The sequence below is a fragment of the Phalacrocorax aristotelis genome, chromosome 2 (assembly GCF_949628215.1).
Source record: "Phalacrocorax aristotelis chromosome 2, bGulAri2.1, whole genome shotgun sequence".
Taxonomy (NCBI): domain Eukaryota; kingdom Metazoa; phylum Chordata; class Aves; order Suliformes; family Phalacrocoracidae; genus Phalacrocorax; species Phalacrocorax aristotelis.
The window spans coordinates 45,944,401-45,965,792 of NC_134277.1; the positions used below are offsets into that span (position 1 = coordinate 45,944,401).

Consider the following 21,392-nt stretch of genomic DNA (forward strand, 5'->3'; position numbering starts at 1 on the left):
AAAGCATATGCAAATGTTAAATATTCATAGGCATGCTGTTCTCCTACGTTATTAATGCAGAATGTATTCAGGAAAGAAAACAATTTTGCCAGAGAAGGAAAAAGATTTTTCAATGAGCTACATCTACAATGTGTGGATCAGTCCTTGTAAAATCCTTAATCTGTACTTAAAAACATGGATAATGGCTCCTGGGATTGGACGTTTATATTTGGGACTTGACACTGAAATAGTCAAGAGGTACAGTAAGCTTCTAAATAGGCAGACAACAACAGATCTGGATGCAGACTTATTTTCTCATGTCTTCGTTAGTCAGGCAAGGGGAACTGTTACAGCTTTTGGTGACTAGAGGATTTTGTCTCACAGCGAGCAAAAATTCTGTATTGTACAACACCAATTTCTGTGGTGTTCAGCTGGAAATGAAAAGTTTAATTTTAAAACTTAAAAAAATAGATTTTTTGAATGAGCATTTGATGCTTTCCTCCTGTTTAAATGGATGTAGAATGCAGCATAGCCTTTATTAGCAGATACTGTCTTTGATTTTTCCATTGCATCATATCTGGCTTTATGACTGTGTATCCTAACTATAGGGCAAAATAAAAGTTATTCCCAAAGAAGTAATAAGCTTTCTATTTTAATGTAACAGCTAAGATTTGTGAAACAATGCTGTGCGTCCGTTAATTATAGGCATCTCTATTTACATGGCCTAACAGGAAGATGGGGATATAAAAATAGCAACAAAGACCCAGTGACATTATTAATAAAGCAGCTGTACACAGCATTGTTCTCTTGAAGAACATAGACACCATTTAAACAAAGTGGACTACATAAATAATCAGCCATAATTCATAAGTAACCATTGTTACGAATTCTCTTTTAAAAATAGTTCACCTTATTAACGTACAAATGATGGCAGAATGACTTTCTTTGTGGGTGTGTGTATTTTACATGTACACATGCACCATGTTAAAAGTGACTTACACAAATCATTGCCATTTATTGAGAAGCTGGTATTTTTATACCCTTAGGAACTGTTTGCCTTCAGGGAAGATGGGAGAAAGGAAGATGGAGTGCTGTAAAACTTCTTCCAAAGGAAAAGTTTGTACGTAGATAGAAGAGGCAAGATCAAGGTAGAAGAACACATAAGTAACTCCAACCTCTTTTCACTTACATGAATTTATTGAAACGAAAGAACAAACCCTACCATCATGTTCCATTAAGAAACAATGGTAGTTGTAGTAATAAAAAGAATAATAAATATCCACGTTGGGGAAGACACATTCAGGCAGACACCTGTGACACTCTAGATTTTCAGCTCAGAATCAACTTCTGAGCTTTTCCAGCTTAAATAATAAAATAAAAAGTGAAAAGAGATTACTGAAACTTTTCTCATTTTTTCTAATTTTTCTGTGCAAGGGGAATAATTTTCTGACAATGCACTTCCAAAAGTATCAAAGACAACCACATATTCAGTGTACGCAGCAGGTTAAACCTGCACGCTCACAGTTTGTATGTGCGCTTTATAAAGGAGAAACTATTCAGAGCACAAGGGCTATGCCATGGTCTTTACCTCCAGAAATATGTCTCTTCTAATGTGACTTGAAAGCCTGCAGCCCTTCTCAGAAAAACACCCATGTATTTGTGAACCAGTCACTATATTTCAACAAATACAAGGCAGTATCTTAAGTTTGTCATCTGCCCCACATAAGAAATGCCTCCCAAAACCCCTAAACCAAAAACTGGGAGGGGGTAGACCCTATTGCATGGTTAAACTGCAGCTGCACTCCTGAAACCCCTTTTGTCTTGAGAAGAGGTACAAAATCATCCGTAGTCATTCTTGTTGAACGTGAGGAGAGAAAATGTCTTCCTTTGTCCAAATCTTGGCTTCAAAATTCTCAAAAGAATTGAAAGATCCTGCCAGTATGCTTTTTTTTTTTTTTTTTTAAATTTAAATTGCAGTAAAGAAGCACTGCAAGTCCTTTTAAGTCCTTCCACCAAGTATCTGGAGTCCACTACTAATATGAGCTCTCAAATCTGCACATAGTTTTGTAGTATGAAGATATTTTAAAAATGAAATAAATGAAATTATACAGCATTGTATTAATTTGATCATAGGATCATTGTATGAATTTGATCACAGGACTTAAATCAACTCAATTAACTACTAGCGTGTCTTATGTAGGTCATATAGGATGTATTTTTGCTTCTGTACTGCTTGTACAGGACAGGACTTTTAAAGGGCCAACTTGTGAATGTCACTTCTCAAATAAATCAGCTACAACTTTTACTCAGAGGTCTAAAATGCAGTAGTATTTGAATGTTAAAATACAAAAGCATTTAACTTTTTAGTTTAACCCATCTTGACGGTTTATAACCAGGGTTTTTTAAAAAGAAAGAATTATTGGAGTATGGAATATATGTGCTATTTTTAAAACTTAAGGTGTTTGTACTGAATCTTGAAGTTTCCTCCAGAAAATCCTACCTCTAGAGGCTGCACAAAAGCAACTGCTAGGAAACAAATAAGTATCCTGTGCTGTGTGTATCTCTGTGTGACTATTTTGCTTTGTGATTTTCTGCTTTAAAATTCATACTCGAAAGGATCATTAAGTGAAAATTTCCTCAGAAAGTAACTGAAAAAGCAGATTATCTTATGTTTGGATCTAATATACTACTACTTTACATCTTCCTTTCTCTGCTGCTGAAGAGCAAAGCATAGCAGGATTCCAGTGAGTAATTCCAAGCTCCATGATACTGTGGTGTTTCCTGGAGCAGTACCACTTCTCCCAACTCTGTCAGGAAACTGTGGAGACAGTGAACTTGAAATCAGCAGCATTGCTGCACAATAGCAAGGTGTTTCTTTTTGGGAAATGCTAGGTGGTGGGAGTAATCCCTGCTGCAGCCAGGCCTTGCTGAAGTGGAAGGAAGAGGGAGCAGCACTGTTCCTTTTATTCGCATCCCTCTTGCTAGGTAAGAGGCCAGGCTGTCTCCTTGCATTGAGGTCATGTTTAGAGATTAAGCGCTGTGGAGGTCATTGCCTTCCAACTGTCTCACCGGGTGGCCTTCTGGAGAGGTGAGTAAGTGCTTTTTAGGACAGGCTGTTTGGGTTTGGTGGTGTTTTCCACCACCCCTCTTTATTTTTACATTAAACTGTGGCCCTGATGGAGCCGCTGATAGCAGTAACTGGTGCGTTCCTGGTCAGCTGCAGCAGCTTGGAGGTTGGCTGCAGGTCTTTCTCCTGACTGATCTGGGATGGGCCTGTCGCACTGCATTCTGCATAAGGGTACTTTAATCAGAAAATAGAACACTATGGGCAAAGGTGAGGCTATGTCTTCTGCTGTAACTATGTAGCTAAAATGATGGCTAGCACTGTTTTAGCAAGGACATATAAATTATTAAATGTGTAGTGCATAGTAACCTATATAAATATCTGTGGGTGCAGATCCTCAGGCAAAACACAAGCATTAAGTTGGAATTTACAGGCATCAGTAAACAGTAGTGTGCTCCTGAACACAGCCCTCAAAAAACTTAAGCATTTAATGTGGAAAGTGCCCTGGGACAAGGACCAATCTTTATGCTTTGTACACATTTTAATGACCTGTTAAAGATCAACCACTGCTCTGCCCAGAAGATAGATTTTTATGATGATATAATTCAAGCCAGTTTCTTTACCGTTGCTTGAGATTATTCCTAGTAATTTGACTTTAGAAACAAATGGTATATTGATGTGGCATGTCATCCCATCCTTTTCTATTAACACCTTTGCAGCTTCCAGTACTTGGTTGCCAGGGTGTCCTGCAGAACAGCAAGGAAAATTAAAACCAGAAGTTAGTAACGGCGGTTGTAATGGATCTGGTCAGTGGTCTGTTTAGTCCAGAATTCAGTGTCTGATAATTACTGATACTGAAAACTTAGGAAGGAGCGTAAGAAGGAGTACATATGGCAAGAGCCTTCTCTGCTATAGTTTTGTAGCTTCTAGCAAACTGCACGTTCAGGAATTTTCAGAGCTGAAGGTTAGGTATTATATACAGACAGGGCTGACTTGACTTCCAGGTGTGTGTATGATGTTTCCTGTGGCAATGAATTCTGTAATTTGGTTATGTATTGCTTTTTTTCTTCTTCTTGATTTTTTTTGTTTTGTTTTTTAAATATCACTTCCTTCTGCTGTTTTTTCAACTTTCTGCCTGATAATTTAGCTGGATGCTTCTTGTGTTGTGAGTCCTAATCCAGTCCTTGTTCCTTCCTTTATGCCACCTGCCATTCTGCAGACTTCTGTCATATTCTCCTTCAGAGTTCAACAGAAAATTGGAATAATATTTTTTTCCAACCTTAACTTTCTTTTCTTGCAGGAGTCATTCTCTGCGCCTTGCATAATCCAACTGAATTATTTTAGAAATGGGAGAGAGGAATGAACAGAACATACCTAGCACATGGGTACACCATTGATTTATAAAGCACTGTGATATGTTCTCTTTGGTGGGTTTTTTTATTTTTTTATTCCTTTCCTAACAGTTTCTAATCTTCTGATGTGACATTTTTGATCACATGGAACAAAATTTCCAACCCAAGCAGTCTTATTTCTTGTTTACCTTCTGAATATCCACTACCCTACCTCTAGTTATTTTTTCACCCAGAACTTCTTGAGAAACTGTAAGAAATAAAGTCTTTTGGAGTGATTGCACAATTCTGATGGGAGATGGGGCAGCCTGTGTTTTCCAGAAAACATCTCTTGCTTTTTTAATTTAAGCAGTCTCTTTTTTGTCTGTGTTACTGATGTTAGCTCTGGTCTCTCACATTCCATGGATATTTCTCAGGTGAAGCAATGTTTGAGCATTGTAATACACTGCTGGGATGGACAGTACAGTTTCCTTACTCTCTCGCACCTGAGTTATTTTTCTCAGCTGTCAGCTGCAGTGAGCCGGAGCACCATATGAGTTGCAGTGTGGTCAGTGGGGTCAACAGTGGTGGCTAGAGAAGGTGTACCTTTGTGATTTAGTCATTTTAGTATGTGGTAGACTCATTAAGGTAACATGAAATTGGGGTGTGCTGCTGCATTTTGCTCAGATACTGTTGTCTTTATGCTTAGGCAGCACTGCAGTATTTCAGTACCCATTCTGATCAGAAAAATGAATTTCCCACTTGCGTGCCAGCCACTAACTGCCTCCCTCTCTCTGCTCTTGCCAATGAGACTCCAGTTTCTTGGGCACTCCTGCAAGCTCGTTCTGCCTCTCAGTGTGAATCCTTTTATAAGTGCAAGCCGATACCCTTATTTATGCATGCTGCAGCCAGCTGAGTACATCCTCACTGCATGGCTGACCTGGATAATGAGCATCACAGTCTGAACATCAGGACTAGCCCTTCTTTAGTGGCTCAGGTGTGGGGAGGTCTGGCCCTCAGTTTTTTAGGTGAAGGCGCTCTTGGACTCTTTTCTGGGGAATTGGGGAAGGTGTGGGAGGACTTCCCTGCTCTGTGGAGTTGTGGGAAAGGCACTGGAGGTCGGTCCGTCACCTGTTGAAGGGCTCAGTCTGATTTCTCACTCCGGAATAAGCGTTCTCCCTATTGAATGAAATGTCTGCCAGCAGGCCTTGACCCATTTCAAGCCTGGGTCAAGAGGTTTTTCTGTGTGGCTTGTAATAGGATTTGGACTAAACTCTTGAGTAAAAGAATTCAGTCTTTAGTGAAGACATACTTCTGGAGCATATTTTGGCATGTGCTGCTTCCAGTAGCTTGCTTTCTTAGGAAATCTATCCTAAAAAATAACTCTGTAGGAGGGTTCTCTCAAGGGATGGTTAGTATTACTAGTATTTCAAGCCCTCACGTTTGGTCTGTAGTGAGGGGTGCTTGCTGGTGCTGCCACAGAGCCAAGAGCAAGACAGAAGTTTGAAGACCTGTGGGGAGATTGAACGCTGAAACTGGTTGCTTGAAAATAAATTAAAAGGTATTCAGACAATTTTTAGAAGTTCTGTGAAAGTAGAAGAGACTGAATTTACGTTTTCAAAGGTAGGAGGCACTTGAGATCTGTAGCTGCTACTCAGCTAGACACTGTATAAATGATAAAATATTTCATTGGTATGTCCATTATGACCACTGGCATGTTTCTGCAAGTGCTGTGGATTTTTAAATTTTGCTGGGAAGGCAAAGTCCTAAGAAGCCTCAGCAAAAACACTACCCTTTTCTTTTATTCGGTGTACAACCTGCAAAACCATGCAGAATTCAAAGGATTTTTTTTTCCTGCGTGTATGTAGAGCCCGAGTTCTCTTCTGCAGGACTGTCTCACCAGAAGACAGTCTGGGTGAATCACAAAGCTTTCCTCCACCAAAGAACTATCCAAGGAGCTGTTAGCAAAATGAATGCTTCCAACTGCTGATGGCACCGAATGCTTATGGAGGAAAAGTTGTATACTGTGTTGTCGGTAATGAGGAGGGGGACAGAAGTGATGGGCTGATGTCAAGTCACTGTAATTTTTGTGCTAAAAAAGTCTTTGAGACTGGGAAAGAGCAGCAGTGGGCTAAGGCAATGTATTAATTAGATTATTACAGAGCACATTCGTATGGTCCTTGAAATTTCAAAGACATTTAAGCAAGGATCTTCTATCTCTAAAAAATGTAGCTGAAAGATGTTTTTGCATTTCCTTGTCTTTGTATCTTTACTCAGTGTTAATAGAAATCTTATTTATTTGAATCATTCCGGTTTTAAAAGCTAAGTTTTAAAACATGTTTATCACCTTTTCTCAGACTGCAGCACAAACAAGATTTTTCTATTTTGTATTTTAGTCTGGATTGATATTTGGTTGATTTATCCAGTACTTATAGGCTTTCACTGTATTTTTTCTTAGGTGTTTTTCCTCCATGGACATTAAAATAAAATTTTCTAAATAGCGGGGAAGAGTTTTGTGGTGTTGGGATTTTTATTTTGCGTTTGTTGGGGTTTGTTTGGGATTTTGTTATTGTTTGTTTTTTAAGTAAAACAAATAAATGATGCTTATTTTGAGTAGTTTGTGGATAAATCTGCATATGATGTGGCTGTTGTACTCAGTATGGAAGTGAACCTATCAAAGTTGCTTTACGCAGACGCTCTAACTTAGCATAACCTTTGTGAAAGATTTCTGTATATAGATTGCTTACTTCGAGCATTCCCTTTCAGTCTGCAGAGGTTTGGCACTGTGTGCAGATTGCCCCTTTGATGTTTCTGCAGGGTATCTAAAGCCTGGCTTTAAGTGCCCCCTTCAAAGCATTTTTCTTACCAAAAATAAAAAAAAAAATTAAAAAAAAAAGTTATAATTGTACTCCCTCTAGTGCCAGAAGGTGAAATTGTGGAATTGTTGTACGTCACTTTATAGATCATGTATGAGAGCACAAATCCTATTTAAAGACATTTAAGTGCAGTGCAAATATTTATTCCATTTAGCCATAGCTGGAAGAAAAAAAAATTCTGTAACTGTCAAATATAAGACAATTAAGTTTGTCTGTCCTTACGACTGACTGTCCTGGGCATGTCTTACAGGAACAATAAAGGAGGAATGCCCTTTCCCCCCCTCTTTTTTTTCCTGTTTAAACGGCACCACCCTGGATATTCTGATTCACAGTATAAGATAGTGCATTTTGGTGTGTGATCTGCGTCATGACAGGTTTGGAAGGATATTTGTTAATTTTACCAAAGGCTTACAAACACCCAAGGGGTGGTTGACTAATCATCATCAAATAAAGGGAGCCCCTATGGTGCTGAACTGCAGGTCTGCCTGCCCTTTGGAATCCTTGCTTACCCTCTTAGTGCCTGAGGAAAAGCATCTCCAGCCTTGTCTTCTGAAGGGCCATGAAAGGTGAGATAAGAAACTAGGGAGCAGGCATGAGAAATGTTCATGTTCTCCCTGCCCACAGCAGGCTCCTTGGGTTTTTTTTGCCTGCAGAGAGTATCCAAGGGGAGAAAAGGGAGGAAGCTGACACACTCATCGGCTGCTTGCACTGTTGCTGAGGTAGCTCCTAACTCATGATTTAGTGGTGAAATACTGATGTGCAATAATTTAGAGTGGTCTCTTTTTCTTCTAGTCGTAAATCTCCTTTCTTGGGAAGGAGAGGCTAGATGTCTCGCTTTGTGCTTGCTGGATTCTGTCCATGTTTAGGTGTCTTGAATACAGGAGATAACTGTTGTTGCAAATGCACAACTCTTCTAGTCTCCTTCTACCATCATTTCCATCTGTGCCAGTGGCAAGCCTGTATAAATCCTAAAATACTTACGCATACAGAGAACTGAAATGGTCCTAGGAAGCATCCCTAGGATAAAGAATAGGAAAAGCTTCAGGCAAACATGCCAAATAGTCTTTCTCCCTGTCAGTTCTGGCACAATGAGACTTCTTCTTACTTTTGAAAGGTATGCATAAACATTTTTAATCGTGTTGCTGAGTTAACCAGTCAAGATGAATGCTGCAGAATTTGTAACGCTAGCGTCACTGGAGAGGAGTCACTACATCATAGGCTTTTTAGATACAGTTTGCAAGTACAAATCCAGTTCTGCAGTTTTTAAGCTGCTTCAAAAAGCAAAACTGGACACAGATGCAAGCTTGCACCTGCTTTCATAACTGCTGACTTGTACCAGCAACATAAGACGTGTCTCATCTGCTAGGCACCAAAACCTTTTTTTTTTTTTTTTTTTTTTTTTTTAAATAAAGTGACAAAATAGTCCGATAGTTTTAAGGTTCTCGGTACTGTTGAAAAATTATGGCACTTATTTAAGGGTTTGAATATGCAATTAAGCATCTAATTTTAAACCTGCACACTCAATAATATTGGACTCTGTGACAAAGTTATTTCCTTTTTATGGTATCTGCCAACTGCTGAAGTATGCATTAGTACATTTGACATCTTAATGTGTTCTAGTAATGGAGGTACCTGATCAAGCAGCAGCCAAACGACCACAAAATAGATGTCTGAGGTGAAATCAGAGACTGCAATAAACAAGGGAAAACTGCTTGCCTTTATCATGTACTGACAAATGAAATCCCTATCTCCCATCTGACTTGAAAAACTGGACCCACTTGGTGGAGCCCTTATAGTCTTAGGGCCCAGCATCCCCTCTCATCGACTACCACATGCATTATTTTCTTTGGTCTTCCTGATGCTTTTCCCTCCCTTTCTCAGAGTCATTTTTGACAGGATTATAGTACATTCCTGTAATTCTAAATAAGCATATTCTGACTTCGTCATATATTAAAATCAAATACTTAGCTATTACTAATACACTCCAGCCTACTTGGTTATAATGAGATACAGGCCTTTCCCAGTTACTGAGCGGAGCTTTCTCCCTTGTCTTTCAGCTGATCTGAAGCAGCGAAGGTAGCTGCGTACTGTCTGTGCACGCTGAATTACTGTGGGCACTCTCCAGGTATTGCAGTTGCTGGTCTTTGCTTTACGGTATTACATACCTATCGCTCACTCGCCAGATTCGTTATGCTAGATGCTCATTGAGATGGCATTTGCATATAGTCCAGTTATTCCCAGTGGGGAGGTTTGTTATCAAATCAGCAGGGAAAGCGGCATTCTATGCTCCAGCAGATGCACAAGTGTCATCCAGTTTGTACTGATCTGTTGAACAGCAAACATGTAATGTAAGGGACAGTCAGAATATTACGAGACAGGTTTTTAACACCCCAGAAGCTATCTCACTATTTAACGTGCTGAGAAGAGAAACGAATCACGAAAGACTCATCAGATGTCTATGTTCCTTTGACTCCTTAGGTATTTTGTAGATGCCGATGGCCAGTGTGCATATGTTTACATATGCAATAAAACCATTTGCCGTATCATTTAACTACACACAGAGAGAATTGTTGACCATGAGCTGATCTGACCTTTTCAGCTCCAGTAATATGCAGTAAGAGTATCTGGATCTAAGTGAAAATGTCAGATGCGCTCTAATATGCAACCCATCAAAGTTACGATGCATGTGAACCAAGAACTGGTTAAGAATATAAATCTCTCACATGCGTTGTGCATCTCAATTGCTTAGACAAATTGTTCTGCCATGGATTTGGGCTAGCTAAAAACATGCATTAAAAGCAGTTCTTTGGAATACATGTGAGATGTACAGCCGCTTAAATATTAAAATGATCTCTAAAGAGGGGTGATAACAACCAGGTGATAGTCACCAGGTTAGAATACTACTGGAAAAACCAGCGACCAATGAGAATACCAGTGCTCTAGTTCATGCCTTGCCAGCTTCATTGTGTGGTAACGTAAGATTAGTGGTCTCATGTAACCTCAAAATTTTCCTTTTTAATAATTTGCTGCTTGTGAAGTTTTCACTCTTTCTAGAAATAATCCATTATATAAGATGAAGTGTGTACTTATCAATCCTATTTGTGTTAAATTTAGTATTAAGCATTTTCCAGAGTCTTGCACTTTTTATGAAAAAGCCTACTTCTACTTTTAAAATCTTTTTAAAAGCCAACACAATTGTTGGTAGGTTATGATGTTCAATGATGTTTAATTTCTTTGTTTTCTTTGTCTCATCTCCAAAATTTCTGTTCTTAGTATTTTACTAGGTATTCAGATCTAGGAGAAATCTGTCTTTAATAATTATTTATCAAGCATGAGACTGATTATTAATTGGTATAATTTTTGGATGATGAATTTAAACTTGGATTACAGTGGATGGGCACAATGAAAAGCAACTTTGTATCCTAAGAAAAAGGTATTTTATTAGCTAAACGGTCTATCAAGAGTGTTTAATCTTAAAGCAGTTGTTACATTAAAATTGAGTTGGTTTTTAATCTAATCACAGGTAGTTCGTGCAATTTGAGGCTTTATTAACTGAATTGCTGCTATTAGCAAAATGTTGGAACTAGAATTAAAATGAACTATGGGAAGCATTGCTGAAGCGATAACTTTGCATTGAAGAATAGTGTATATTTTAAACTCCGCAGTTAATGCTGTTTGAACTGTTCTTGTGAGGCAATGCTGCCCTCTCCTGGTAAGCCACGGAAAGTAGTAATTTTTATCTCAGTCCGAGCAAGTTGTAGGGATTTCTGTTAAAGAGAAATTGCTGAGTCGGTGAAAACGGTGTAAAAAATGCTCTCAAAGACCATTATGTGCCTCCTCTGTTACAAGACCAAAACCAAAAAAGTTGGAACAGACAGCTGCACAGTGCTTCTATGTGTTCATGGTGCAGATGTGGATGAATGTACAAATAATATACAGGAATATCCTGTGAACACAAAAGGCAACAAACTGAGAGCTGAATTAAGCTTGGCTGGCAATTTGGAGGATGAACTGAAGACAAAATAAACAGATACCAGGTAGCTGTTGAAAGTTAGCAGGACTGATTGCGATCAACTTTTGTTTAACAGTATAGTTTTGTCTTGTATATAAAGTTTAGAGATTTATCATTGATGTTTACGTGTTCAATTCTGCTATAGAAAAGTAAACAGGACCATGGCCAACAACTTGCACAGGAATAGGATTAGTCTTGTGCAAATGAAGCTATAGCAAAACCGGCATCTTCTGTCAGGGGCTATTGTTTACAAAGATACCATTGTAGGCTCAGGAAGTCCCTCCATTGCACATTCCTGAGAGCTGAGGAGGGTGGTCCAAGGAAATATTACTATTGCATGGTCTATTCTTAATATATCTTCAGACATCTGTTATTAACCACTGCTGGAGAGTATTGGGGTAGAAGGTTCTCTAGGTTGTCTAGCTATAGCTGTTGTCTGTTAAATGTTTTACTATTTGCTTTAATTTTGTCTTCCTTCCATTTCTTACTGCTAGACAGTTTCACCATAGTCCAGACAGCAGAAAGAGATGAGCCTTGCTTCAAATATAAGAATTTTTAGTTCCTGCATCTGACTCCAGTAAAGTGTGTGCAGTGGGGTTTGGTTTTTTGGGGGTTTCTTTTAAGTATAAAATATCCTGTTCTTTTTATAGTTAAGACTTTTCTAATTGCTGGACAACTTGCAAAACACACAACTTTTCTTCCTGTGGCATATGACATATGGCATTTGTTTGCTCCCCATTCCTCTTAATGCATTGGAGATCACTTAACACTAGAGAAAACTGGAGAGAACATGTTAAAATCTCTGGTTCATGTATTTCTCGGTGTCTTAGATGTGAACAGATTGCCAGATTCAGGATGAGGAGGGAGTTTTTTTTTCTCCAGACTGGTTTGCTTTAAGGACTTTGCTTGAGTGTGAGTTCTTGTCTACTACTTAGGGTCAGGTCACCTGGGAGATGTTTTAAGATCTGTGGAATATAATGACATTCCCAACCTGACCTGCTCTGGTCCAGCAGCCTTTACAGTGGTGGTGGCTCTTGATATTTTACTACTACCTTTTCTAATAAGGTCATAGGAGTTGTTTCGTGTCTAGGGTGCCTGCCAGTCCACAGAGCAGGTGTGGACCATTTTGAGCTAGACCCCAGCTACTCAGTTACCTGTGACTGTGGCAGATGGGACCTGAAGATCCCAGTTGTCCTTCACAGGCTTCTGTTTCTGAAGTGACTTCACTGACTGCAAAACAAGTTTTTACCTTCATGCACATAAGCTAGCAGGCTATAATAAGTAATCCGTTTGAGAGCTAGCTGTAAAACCACTGCAAGTATGGCTCCGTAATAGTTAAAGGTGAGCTAAATCAGCACCAAGATGCCTCATTCTCTTTTCCCTTTGTGACACCCTGACAGATCAAAACCAGTTTTATGTGTTGTTCTTTTTGTTAGATTATTAGTCTGTCAGTGTAGCATCACAACTCAGCTCATCAAATGTTTATGTGGAGGGCAGTGGGGTCGTTCCTTGACCTAGAACAAATGTATGAGGTCTAAGATTGTGTAACAGTTTGTTTTCTTCTCCATAACGTTTGCAGGTATTGGGACTGCTGGTGTGGACCCTGATTGCTGGAACAGAGTACTTTCTATATCCAGCCTTTGGCTGGGTGATGTTTGTAGCCGTGTTTTACTGGGTTCTCACTGTCTTCTTTCTGATCATCTACATGACAATGACCTACACCAGGATCCCCCAGGTGCCATGGACCACGGTGGTAAATACACCCGCTCTTTGTTGTTTCAGGTTTGCTGGATTATGAAGAGAATAAAATATCGATGCATTTTATGGGTGTAGTTAACCAACTGTAGTTGTGCTTTTTGCAGATTTTTCCCTAGTTACTGTGTGGCTGCATACCTGCAGTGTTTAACCTTTATACTACCCAGACACTTCTAAAATGCTTTTCCTGTGATGTTTCACCATTTTGTTCAGTGGTTGATGCAGTGACTTGATTTTTAATAATGTGCGTGTGACTGATACTTATGCACAGTGGCCTCTTTTTCTCCCTATAGTGATTACATCCCATGAAGAATGAGTCTGTTACTGCCTCTGAGCTAACAGACCTGGCCATATGGCTTAAACAGCAGAAATCCCTACTTGAATCAATACCATGAATTGGAAGTGGGATCCTGGCTCTTAAAACATGAGTCTTCCTCTACTAAAGTAAAAGCAAAGGTGGTTCAGAGGTAACAACAGTCTGACAATCCATATTTGGCCTACTGTGAAAATGGTGCTGAAAATTAGTGTTAGGGATATGTAAAATATGTGCTATGTAATCCTTTGCTTTTAGCTCGAGACTTAATGCAAATCAGATAAACAGCAAATGTAATTACAGAAAAAATTCATAGGCACTTAAAATTCAGATCCAGTTTTTGTAGTTTGAACAAACCTGGCTAGCTGTACGTCTCAACAGTATATTTTTACATGACTTTCATAACAGGATGGTGTTCAGGGTAATAGATCGTAAAAGTCATTGTCATCTCAGCCAACTGGCTATTTGTGACCCATCCAAGAATTATTATAAATTTCAGCTTTGCATTTATCCAATACAGTGAGATACTGTTCCTTGTTTGTTGTTTTTTTTTTAACTAGCTAAAGATTATTGACTAGAATTCTGTTATTTTTATGATGAAATATATTTGGCTTCTGTGTTGCGAGCACCTTGTTATCAGCTATATTTTGTATGTGACTAAAATTGAATACACTCTTCTTTTCGTCTTCCCATTTGCTGCTGTAATAAATAGCCAGCTATAGCAATTACTAATAAGAACAACCAGGATTATATTCAGATAGCTTCTCTGTTTTCAAGTTTCATGACCAGCAATTACCATTAAGGCTATAACAATGCTATAGAAATGTTGGATTATTTCAATTACAGCAGTAATGTCTCTGGGTACATTTAAAGGTGTGGGGATTTTTTCCCATTGCATTAGATGTAAGTAAAGCACATTCAGAGGGAAAGCATCTTTGTATCCATTTGGATACAGCTTTAGTCATTACCCCCCTTTCATCAGTTTAATGCTATTATCAGACAACAGCTGCACATAAATGAGTTGTCCCTGATCTATGTGGTAGATAAGCTGGAGTATTTGATTTCTTTCTACTTCATACTGAGTGTATTTCTTGCTCTGAGTTACAAATATTGTAGATATGATCACATAAATGTAGGTCCAAAAGGTAGTCTGCTTTTACAGTAAAGGGTAATATGAAGAGAAATTAATGCAAAATAAATAAAAGGTGCTTGCACTCCAGCTTGTTTTGCCCTTAGGTATTAAAAGAGCTGTTGGGAACAGCCTTTAATTGGACCTCTGCCACTCCTGGCTGGCTAAGAGGAACGTTGGGTCTCTTTTCAGGGAGATGTTGTTAATGTCTTCATTCAAGAGACCATGACGCACACCTTTTTGAGTGAGTGAGTTTATTCTCACCTTCCCCCTATTCTCTGAAGTATCCTGAATTTCAGACTCTGCTAGTTATTGCTCTGCCTCCTTAGGCAACAGTTAGCTCGAACTATGCCTATTGTATGCAGTATCCAAAATTACATATCTGGACTTCTCTGTCATAAATTCACTTTTTGCAGGTTAAGCATGTTACCAAATTGCTTAAGATGCAGTTACTTTTACTGCAAATTAACCCAAAGGACGTGCTTCAAAACTGACTCTCCTTAATAGTGCAAGTTCTTTGCTAAAACAATCAGTGGAAGCTTTTAAAATCTGGTAAATTTGAATTTAAGAAGCAGATGGTAATTTAGCATGAACCATTTGGTTTGAGTAATATATTGGCAGTAAAGGCCCAATCAGCTTGCATTGCATTCCATTTTCCCCAACAGTGTTATTTCCCAGAGCAGCACTTCTCAAAAATTATGTGCTTTTTTCTTTTCTACGTGACAAGATATTGCAGGGATTTGTAGCTTTCCAGCGTAATTGAGTCTTTTTGGAACGGAAAATCTAAAAATAACAACAACAAATAGTCTAGGCAATCAAATTTTGTTTGAGTTGAAAATCTGTGCGTTACAAAAGTTCACCTGAACCTGGCAATTGTTGGCATCTTATCCTAAAATTGACAGTTTGCTATTTTATTACTGTAATGCCCAGATAAAACAAGGGAGGTGAGATCTGTGGATAGAGATAATACCTTTTATTAGATCAATTGATATAGATGAGATAAACTCCACTCATTTATAACCTCAAGTGCCAGGCCTTGGACTCCATCTGAGTGCTGAGGCGCTGCCTATGGTTCCCTGTGGAAAGGTGACTAAGTGGCTCTTTTCCAAATGCCCTGAAGTTGCAAGGACTTGGGAACCAGAGGAGGACGTGCATGCCCTTCAGCCTGCTCTGAAAACTCTAAGAAGGCTTTTTGCATGGGAAGTCTCATATGGGCAGCAGTGACCTGAAGACTGACATGTTGACAGATGGCTGCACAGCATGCTGCTCTCTGGAGGGGCCTGCAGTTGAGAGAGTGCATGTTTGGGGAACGGCTTCCCTTCAGGAAGTTTTGAACCCTATGTGTCACATGAGCGTGCAACAGTGGGCCAGGCTTCACCGAGTCTGAATTAACTCTGCCAGAACAAAATGTCCTGAGGATGGATGCGAGGAGCTTCTGTACCAATCACTTCAAGCTGTTCATCGACGCTTTGGTGCGCTGAGGGGATTGCTGATGTGGATACAGCTGTTGTCGCTACCTTCTGAACTTCTTTTCTTGGGCTGCAGCTCTTTTTAGATTCTGCTGGAGTTGGTGATCAGTGAATTCAATAGTAATATAATTGGCATATATTCGTAGCATCCACTGGGTCACACCATGGAAGTTAATAAGTTGGAACTGTACCTGTATGACAATATTTAGAGACAACTGGGGCAATACAGTTAACGGTTATGATATTTGTATGACACTCTGGAGTGCAAAAATGGGGCCAGAAGCCAAAGGGAGCAGATCATGTACAACATTAGGAGCTGGTCTAAATTGTTACCAATTCCTGCAGTTGTAACTGGGTCCAAAGCATGTCACGGGTATTCCACTCAAACATGGCATCAGTGAACTAAATGTATATTTTATGGCCAAATTCATATGGCTTAGACAAGTAGCAGGGTGGAGTTTTGGGGGGTTTTTTAAAAATAAGAATGAATATTCCGATAGCCACGACCAAGTAGTGAGTAAAGGACAAAATATTAAAACTACGTACTTTAAAAAAACCTCTCATACCTTTCTATCTGTCTTTCACCTTCTTAGACTTCTGTTCTCCCTTCCTGTACTGTTCTCTCTCACTTGCAAAACCTGAACAAACTGTTCTGTTCTTGATTGTTCTCTCTAGTGTTATGTGAGATCAATGTTATCTGCTTTGCTTCTTTGTTAGTAATGAACATGGGTACCCTGAGACATTAACTCTGCTGCTTGGAAGAGAAAATGCAGTATCTGCCACAAATGGGTCTTGATGACACATGTAGTCTGTTCAGACTCTTCTCCTTCTTGGTTTTATCTGCTTCTTTCTCGTCTCAAAAATAGGCAGAAGGGAAAGGTACCGAAAGGTGGAAGAATAAGACTGAAAAAATTACGCCCTCTTTATCTCCTTCAGAAGTGGAGAAAACAAAGTTTTGGAAGCTTTATAAACATTCTTTGTGTGCCATGAGTTACTGATGCCTAGAGTGTATCTTTGTGTAGATTAGAAATGTAATTAAATTGCAGTTTTGGGGGTTTTTTTTATTTTTTTTCTTCATGTAGTGTCATATTCTTACTGCCTAACACTTTAATTCTGATAACTAGACTTTGTCCTTATTTTCACTTTTGGAAAATCACAGTACACCTCCTTTTGGACTTTTCTGGATTTAGTGTGATGGAGAGAGTAGTTTGTCCAAAACATACTTTAATGTTTATCAATCTTCCAAATAAGTTGTTAAATTTTAATCTTACAGATAGAAACTTGGAAGAAGGTAAAAATAGTTGAGATTCACATTTCTCGTGTACATTGCATATGTACGTTCTATTTCAGATGAGACTTTTGTAATGTTGAAGTAGAAAATGGTGACAAATGCATGTGCATATTAATTTTTTATGCTGTTTCGTTTTTCAACAGGGTCTGTGTTTTAACGGAAGTGCCTTCATTTTGTACCTCATTGCTGCCATTGTAGATGCATCTTCAGTTACCAAAGAACTGGACAGTCACAATTACAACAGCTGGGCAGCTTCTTCAGTGAGTTCACTTTTTGTTTAAATCCGTTCTATGCCCAATGAAGTTATATCAAAAGAAGGGTTGCTGGAAGTGTGCGTTGAAATGCATGTATTCTGGGTTTTGGAAAGCTGCAGACTGGTATAGAAGCTCACGCATGAAACCTATAGGTAGCTGTAACTTAGTTCAGAGTTTTTGGAGGTGACTAGAAATTCCACCAGGGGATGACAGTCACATCAGAAAAGGCTGTAATGTTTTTAAGATCACACTGCTTTTCTCCTGTCCTGCCCCCCATTAGTACGAGCTCTCTGGGAGAGGTTATAGGCTGCACATCAGAGCAGACAAAAAGACTGAGTGAGCACCAAGTCACTTCAATGTACTTGGACAACTTCAAAAGCAGTTAAAACCAATTCAGCTAACTTTGTATGTATGTGAATAAGGTGCGTTCAGCTTTTTGTGGGCCAAGCCATCTACACAGCACCTTTGGGAAGGTCCTGAAGTGGTACTGCTGTTTCTACAGTGATCTTCCTGTACTTCCTCAACTTTTGATAATCTTTCTTCTGAGCTGAGTGGGCAATACCTGATAAATCATGTAACTTCCCAGTGTTTTAAAGTGGATGCAAATCGTTAATTAGTCTGACATTACTGTTCTACTACTTAGATTTGGAAATCCAAAGCAGTCAGTCAATGTGGGTGAAAAAATAATATTTTTTTCCTGGTCTTGTCACTTTCTGAGTAGGTGAATGTATTCTCTTAAGTTAAAGGGAGTTTTAAAAAATTTTTGCATGTTGTAGCAACAGTAGTCAAATTCAATCATGTAGAGTAATTCTGAATTAAGCTCCTTTGCTGACTGTTCATGCTTCTGCAGTTGTCCTTTCTGGGCTATTCACAAATCCTGTCTTCTGTCTGAAGCTTATTGTATACAGCCATCATACCATGAGACTTGAACACCTGCTCTATTTTTGCCTTGGGACTTGGATAACTACGTCCCTGTCACTTCAGCGGTGTTCAGGGTCTTCTCCCCTTGGCAGTTTGTAACTATTGATCTGTTACTCAGCCACTGCTGTTGACAGGAACTTGCTTGCTGCTACATAAGCTTCTGTGCTGATTCACGTTTTATATAAAATACATGAATACTCATTGTCTCATGGGATGTTTGGAATCTCTTCTAATGCCTCCTAGTAGTGTTTATCTAATGCACTGTCTAAATAAACTATTAAATGTAGATTCTTGCTTTCTAAACCCATTAAGGGTTTCATGGATGGATGTTCGTGAGAATTTAGCAAATCATCTATCCCCAACAGTCGTTCTCTGTTAGAACAATTTTAGATGGAGCTTTTATTTCAGAAGGAAATTGGAATTGGAAAAGAAGATTGCTGCAATTTTCTGTTGTAATAATGTTTTACATAATCATCTACAGCTTTTGGTGCCACAGATTAAATTTAACATTAGATAAGAGTCACCAAGTGCCCTCTATTGGAGCGCTTAGATTTACTGTTGGTATACATGCTTAGCAGTGCCCTGCTCTCAGAGCTGAACTGCCTGCCCAGGCCAATGATGGTATATAAACAAGAAACATTGGTAGAATCATAAAATATTTTTAGGCTGGAAGGGACCTTCAGAGGTCATCTGGCCCAGTTCTCTCCCTGCTTAAAGCAGGGCTAACTCGTATCAGGCTACCAGGGCCTTGTCCACTGGTGTTTTGAGTATTTCCAAGGATGGCTATTCCACAACTCCTCTGGACCTCCATTGTCTTCCACTGAGAGTGTTTGATTACTCTCATTGTGATCCCCCCACCCCAGTATCAAGCTGAAATTTCCCTTCCAGTAACTTGCATTTGATCCCTCTTGTCCTATCACTGCTCACCTCCAAGAAAAGTAGCGTTAATCCTATCTGCTTTATTTGGTTCAGTCACCAGCACAAAGCATTCTGGCCTTATCATAAGACCATTTTGAACATTGTCTGTTTTGAACAACGTGCAGTGATTAACAGGAACTTAACCACTGGCACTGAACTGGACTTTTATCAGTACAGCTGAAATAGTTCACAGCTGTTCTTAGGTTTCTGTGTGCGTGTGCTGCAAGGACTGCAGAAGCAACACCATTGATACTGTGTAGTTTTAATCTTTAAACAAAAATAAATCTAGCCTGCTACAGAAGGCTTATTCTGTAATCAGTTTCTGACAAAGTAGCGATATCTCAGCGTGGTTGCTGTCACTGAGGGATACCTTTTTATCCATCAGTAGAGAGCCTCTGGAACTGGTAACCCAATCGGTACTGCTGTTTGAGAACATGGCTGGGCCTGCATTTGAATACAGGTTTTCTCTGTAAACAAGTAATTTTGATGCAGAGTGTGCCATACGGAGGTACAGGCGGGCTGGAGGCAATCCCTGGAACATAGCAGCAGTGCAGGAGCCGTTAGCTTGAGCTCACTCTGATCCCTCAGTCTTTACCAGCAATCAATGTTACAACCAGCGAGTATATGATTGGTGGAGTCCATCAATAAGATCCTTACTGAGGCAGTATAATGTGGAGATCTGAGTTGAAATATGCCATGTTTTGTCTGCTTCTGGGCCCGTATTTCTACACATAAGCTTACTTACACAGTGTTGGCTGCGATGGCCACACAAGTACAAGGAAGTAAGAGAGTCCCATTTTAGTCAGCCTGCTATTTCTCCTTTTTCCAAATCCCATAGCTGTTTCTTTTAATACAGAGACATGACAGTGCTCTCAAATATTTTTCTCCTAATATATTTTTCCCCTCTCTCTCTACAGTTCTTTGCCTTCGTGGTTACCTCCTGCTATGCTGGAAATACGTATTTTAGCTTTATATCTTGGCGATCACGAACTTTGCAGTAAATATTTTGTTAAAATGAATTCTGTAGTATAAAATATCTTCAGGATTATACTCCTTTGACAAAAGCTTGGAAGAGGGATGAGGTCTTTTGGACCATTTCTGTTAGAATTGATACAATATATTTTAAGACGAGATTAAAATGATTATTTATAATACAATATCTTTAGAGGCATCTAACACTGACTTTGTACTGTATAATAAAATTTCATACTGCTTCTTTTAAAATTAGCATGGTATTTTTCTAGACATTGTATAGATGTAATTACTAAAGCTTTAATAAATCTTAGACAATGCGAATTTTGTAAATGTAACTTTTTAAATGTCACAGGTATACTTTTGATACTGAATACTACAAATCAAAACTAAGATTGATACTGTCTCATTATGATGTATAGAAAGTGACATTGTGTAGAAAAAAAACACCCAAAACTTTAAAAATAAATAATTGACCCAACTGTGCATGTTTTGTAAACTGGGAGTAAAAGGCTGCTTTTTAAATTTCTTTTTCAGAGTAGAATATATACTACTAAGAATTCTGATGATCCTGTCGGTCTGCATATTCTAACAGCTTCTCACAATCATGAGATTGCTTTTGGAGTCTATTACTGTAGGTCTGAAGCTCGCTGAAAAAATGTTGCACCTGAAACACATTATCTTAACAGGTTTCTCAAATCCAGCAGGCTCCGAGGCATAAGTCTAGACAACAGTCCCTTAGAGCAGAGTGTTTAACTTACTGAGAATATCACAGAACACCTACTAAAGGTAACACATATTGTTTCTCAGGGGACTGCGTTTTTCTCTTTCTTCTCAGATTAGGCCATTAATCTGTCCTAATTAAAATCTGGGCTTCAAAATCCCATTAAATGATATAAAGATTAGATCCATAGAATGTCAAGACACCAGTGCTAGAAATGAAGAATTTCCTCCCTCCTTTCCTGTCTACTGGCATCATCTGTGAGTTGCTAGTTTAACAAATGAAGTTTGTAATTTGATGCTCATATTTAAATACCTTTGAGTCAAGCAGAAGTATGACAGAAGATTATGACTTTCAAAACACACACCTTTGAAAATTACTTTCAAATAC

The 21,392-nt window shown here is 38.9% G+C and overlaps 1 protein-coding gene across 2 annotated transcripts in view; it reads left to right on the forward strand.

Moving 5' to 3' along the window:
* CMTM8 (CKLF like MARVEL transmembrane domain containing 8) overlaps positions 1-20,777 on the forward strand; it is a 39,396-nt gene extending 18,619 nt beyond the window's left edge. Inside the window, exons 2-4 of one of the 2 annotated variants that reach the window (XM_075083308.1) lie at positions 12,839-13,012; positions 17,360-17,476; positions 20,227-20,777. In XM_075083308.1, coding sequence (XP_074939409.1) covers positions 12,839-13,012; positions 17,360-17,476; positions 20,227-20,310 — 375 coding nt within the window. In that variant the 3' untranslated portion in view covers positions 20,311-20,777. The remainder of the gene's footprint in view (positions 1-12,838; positions 13,013-17,359; positions 17,477-20,226) is intronic. The other variant, XM_075083309.1, reaches the window with a different exon arrangement.
* The last annotated feature ends 615 nt before the right edge of the window (positions 20,778-21,392 follow it).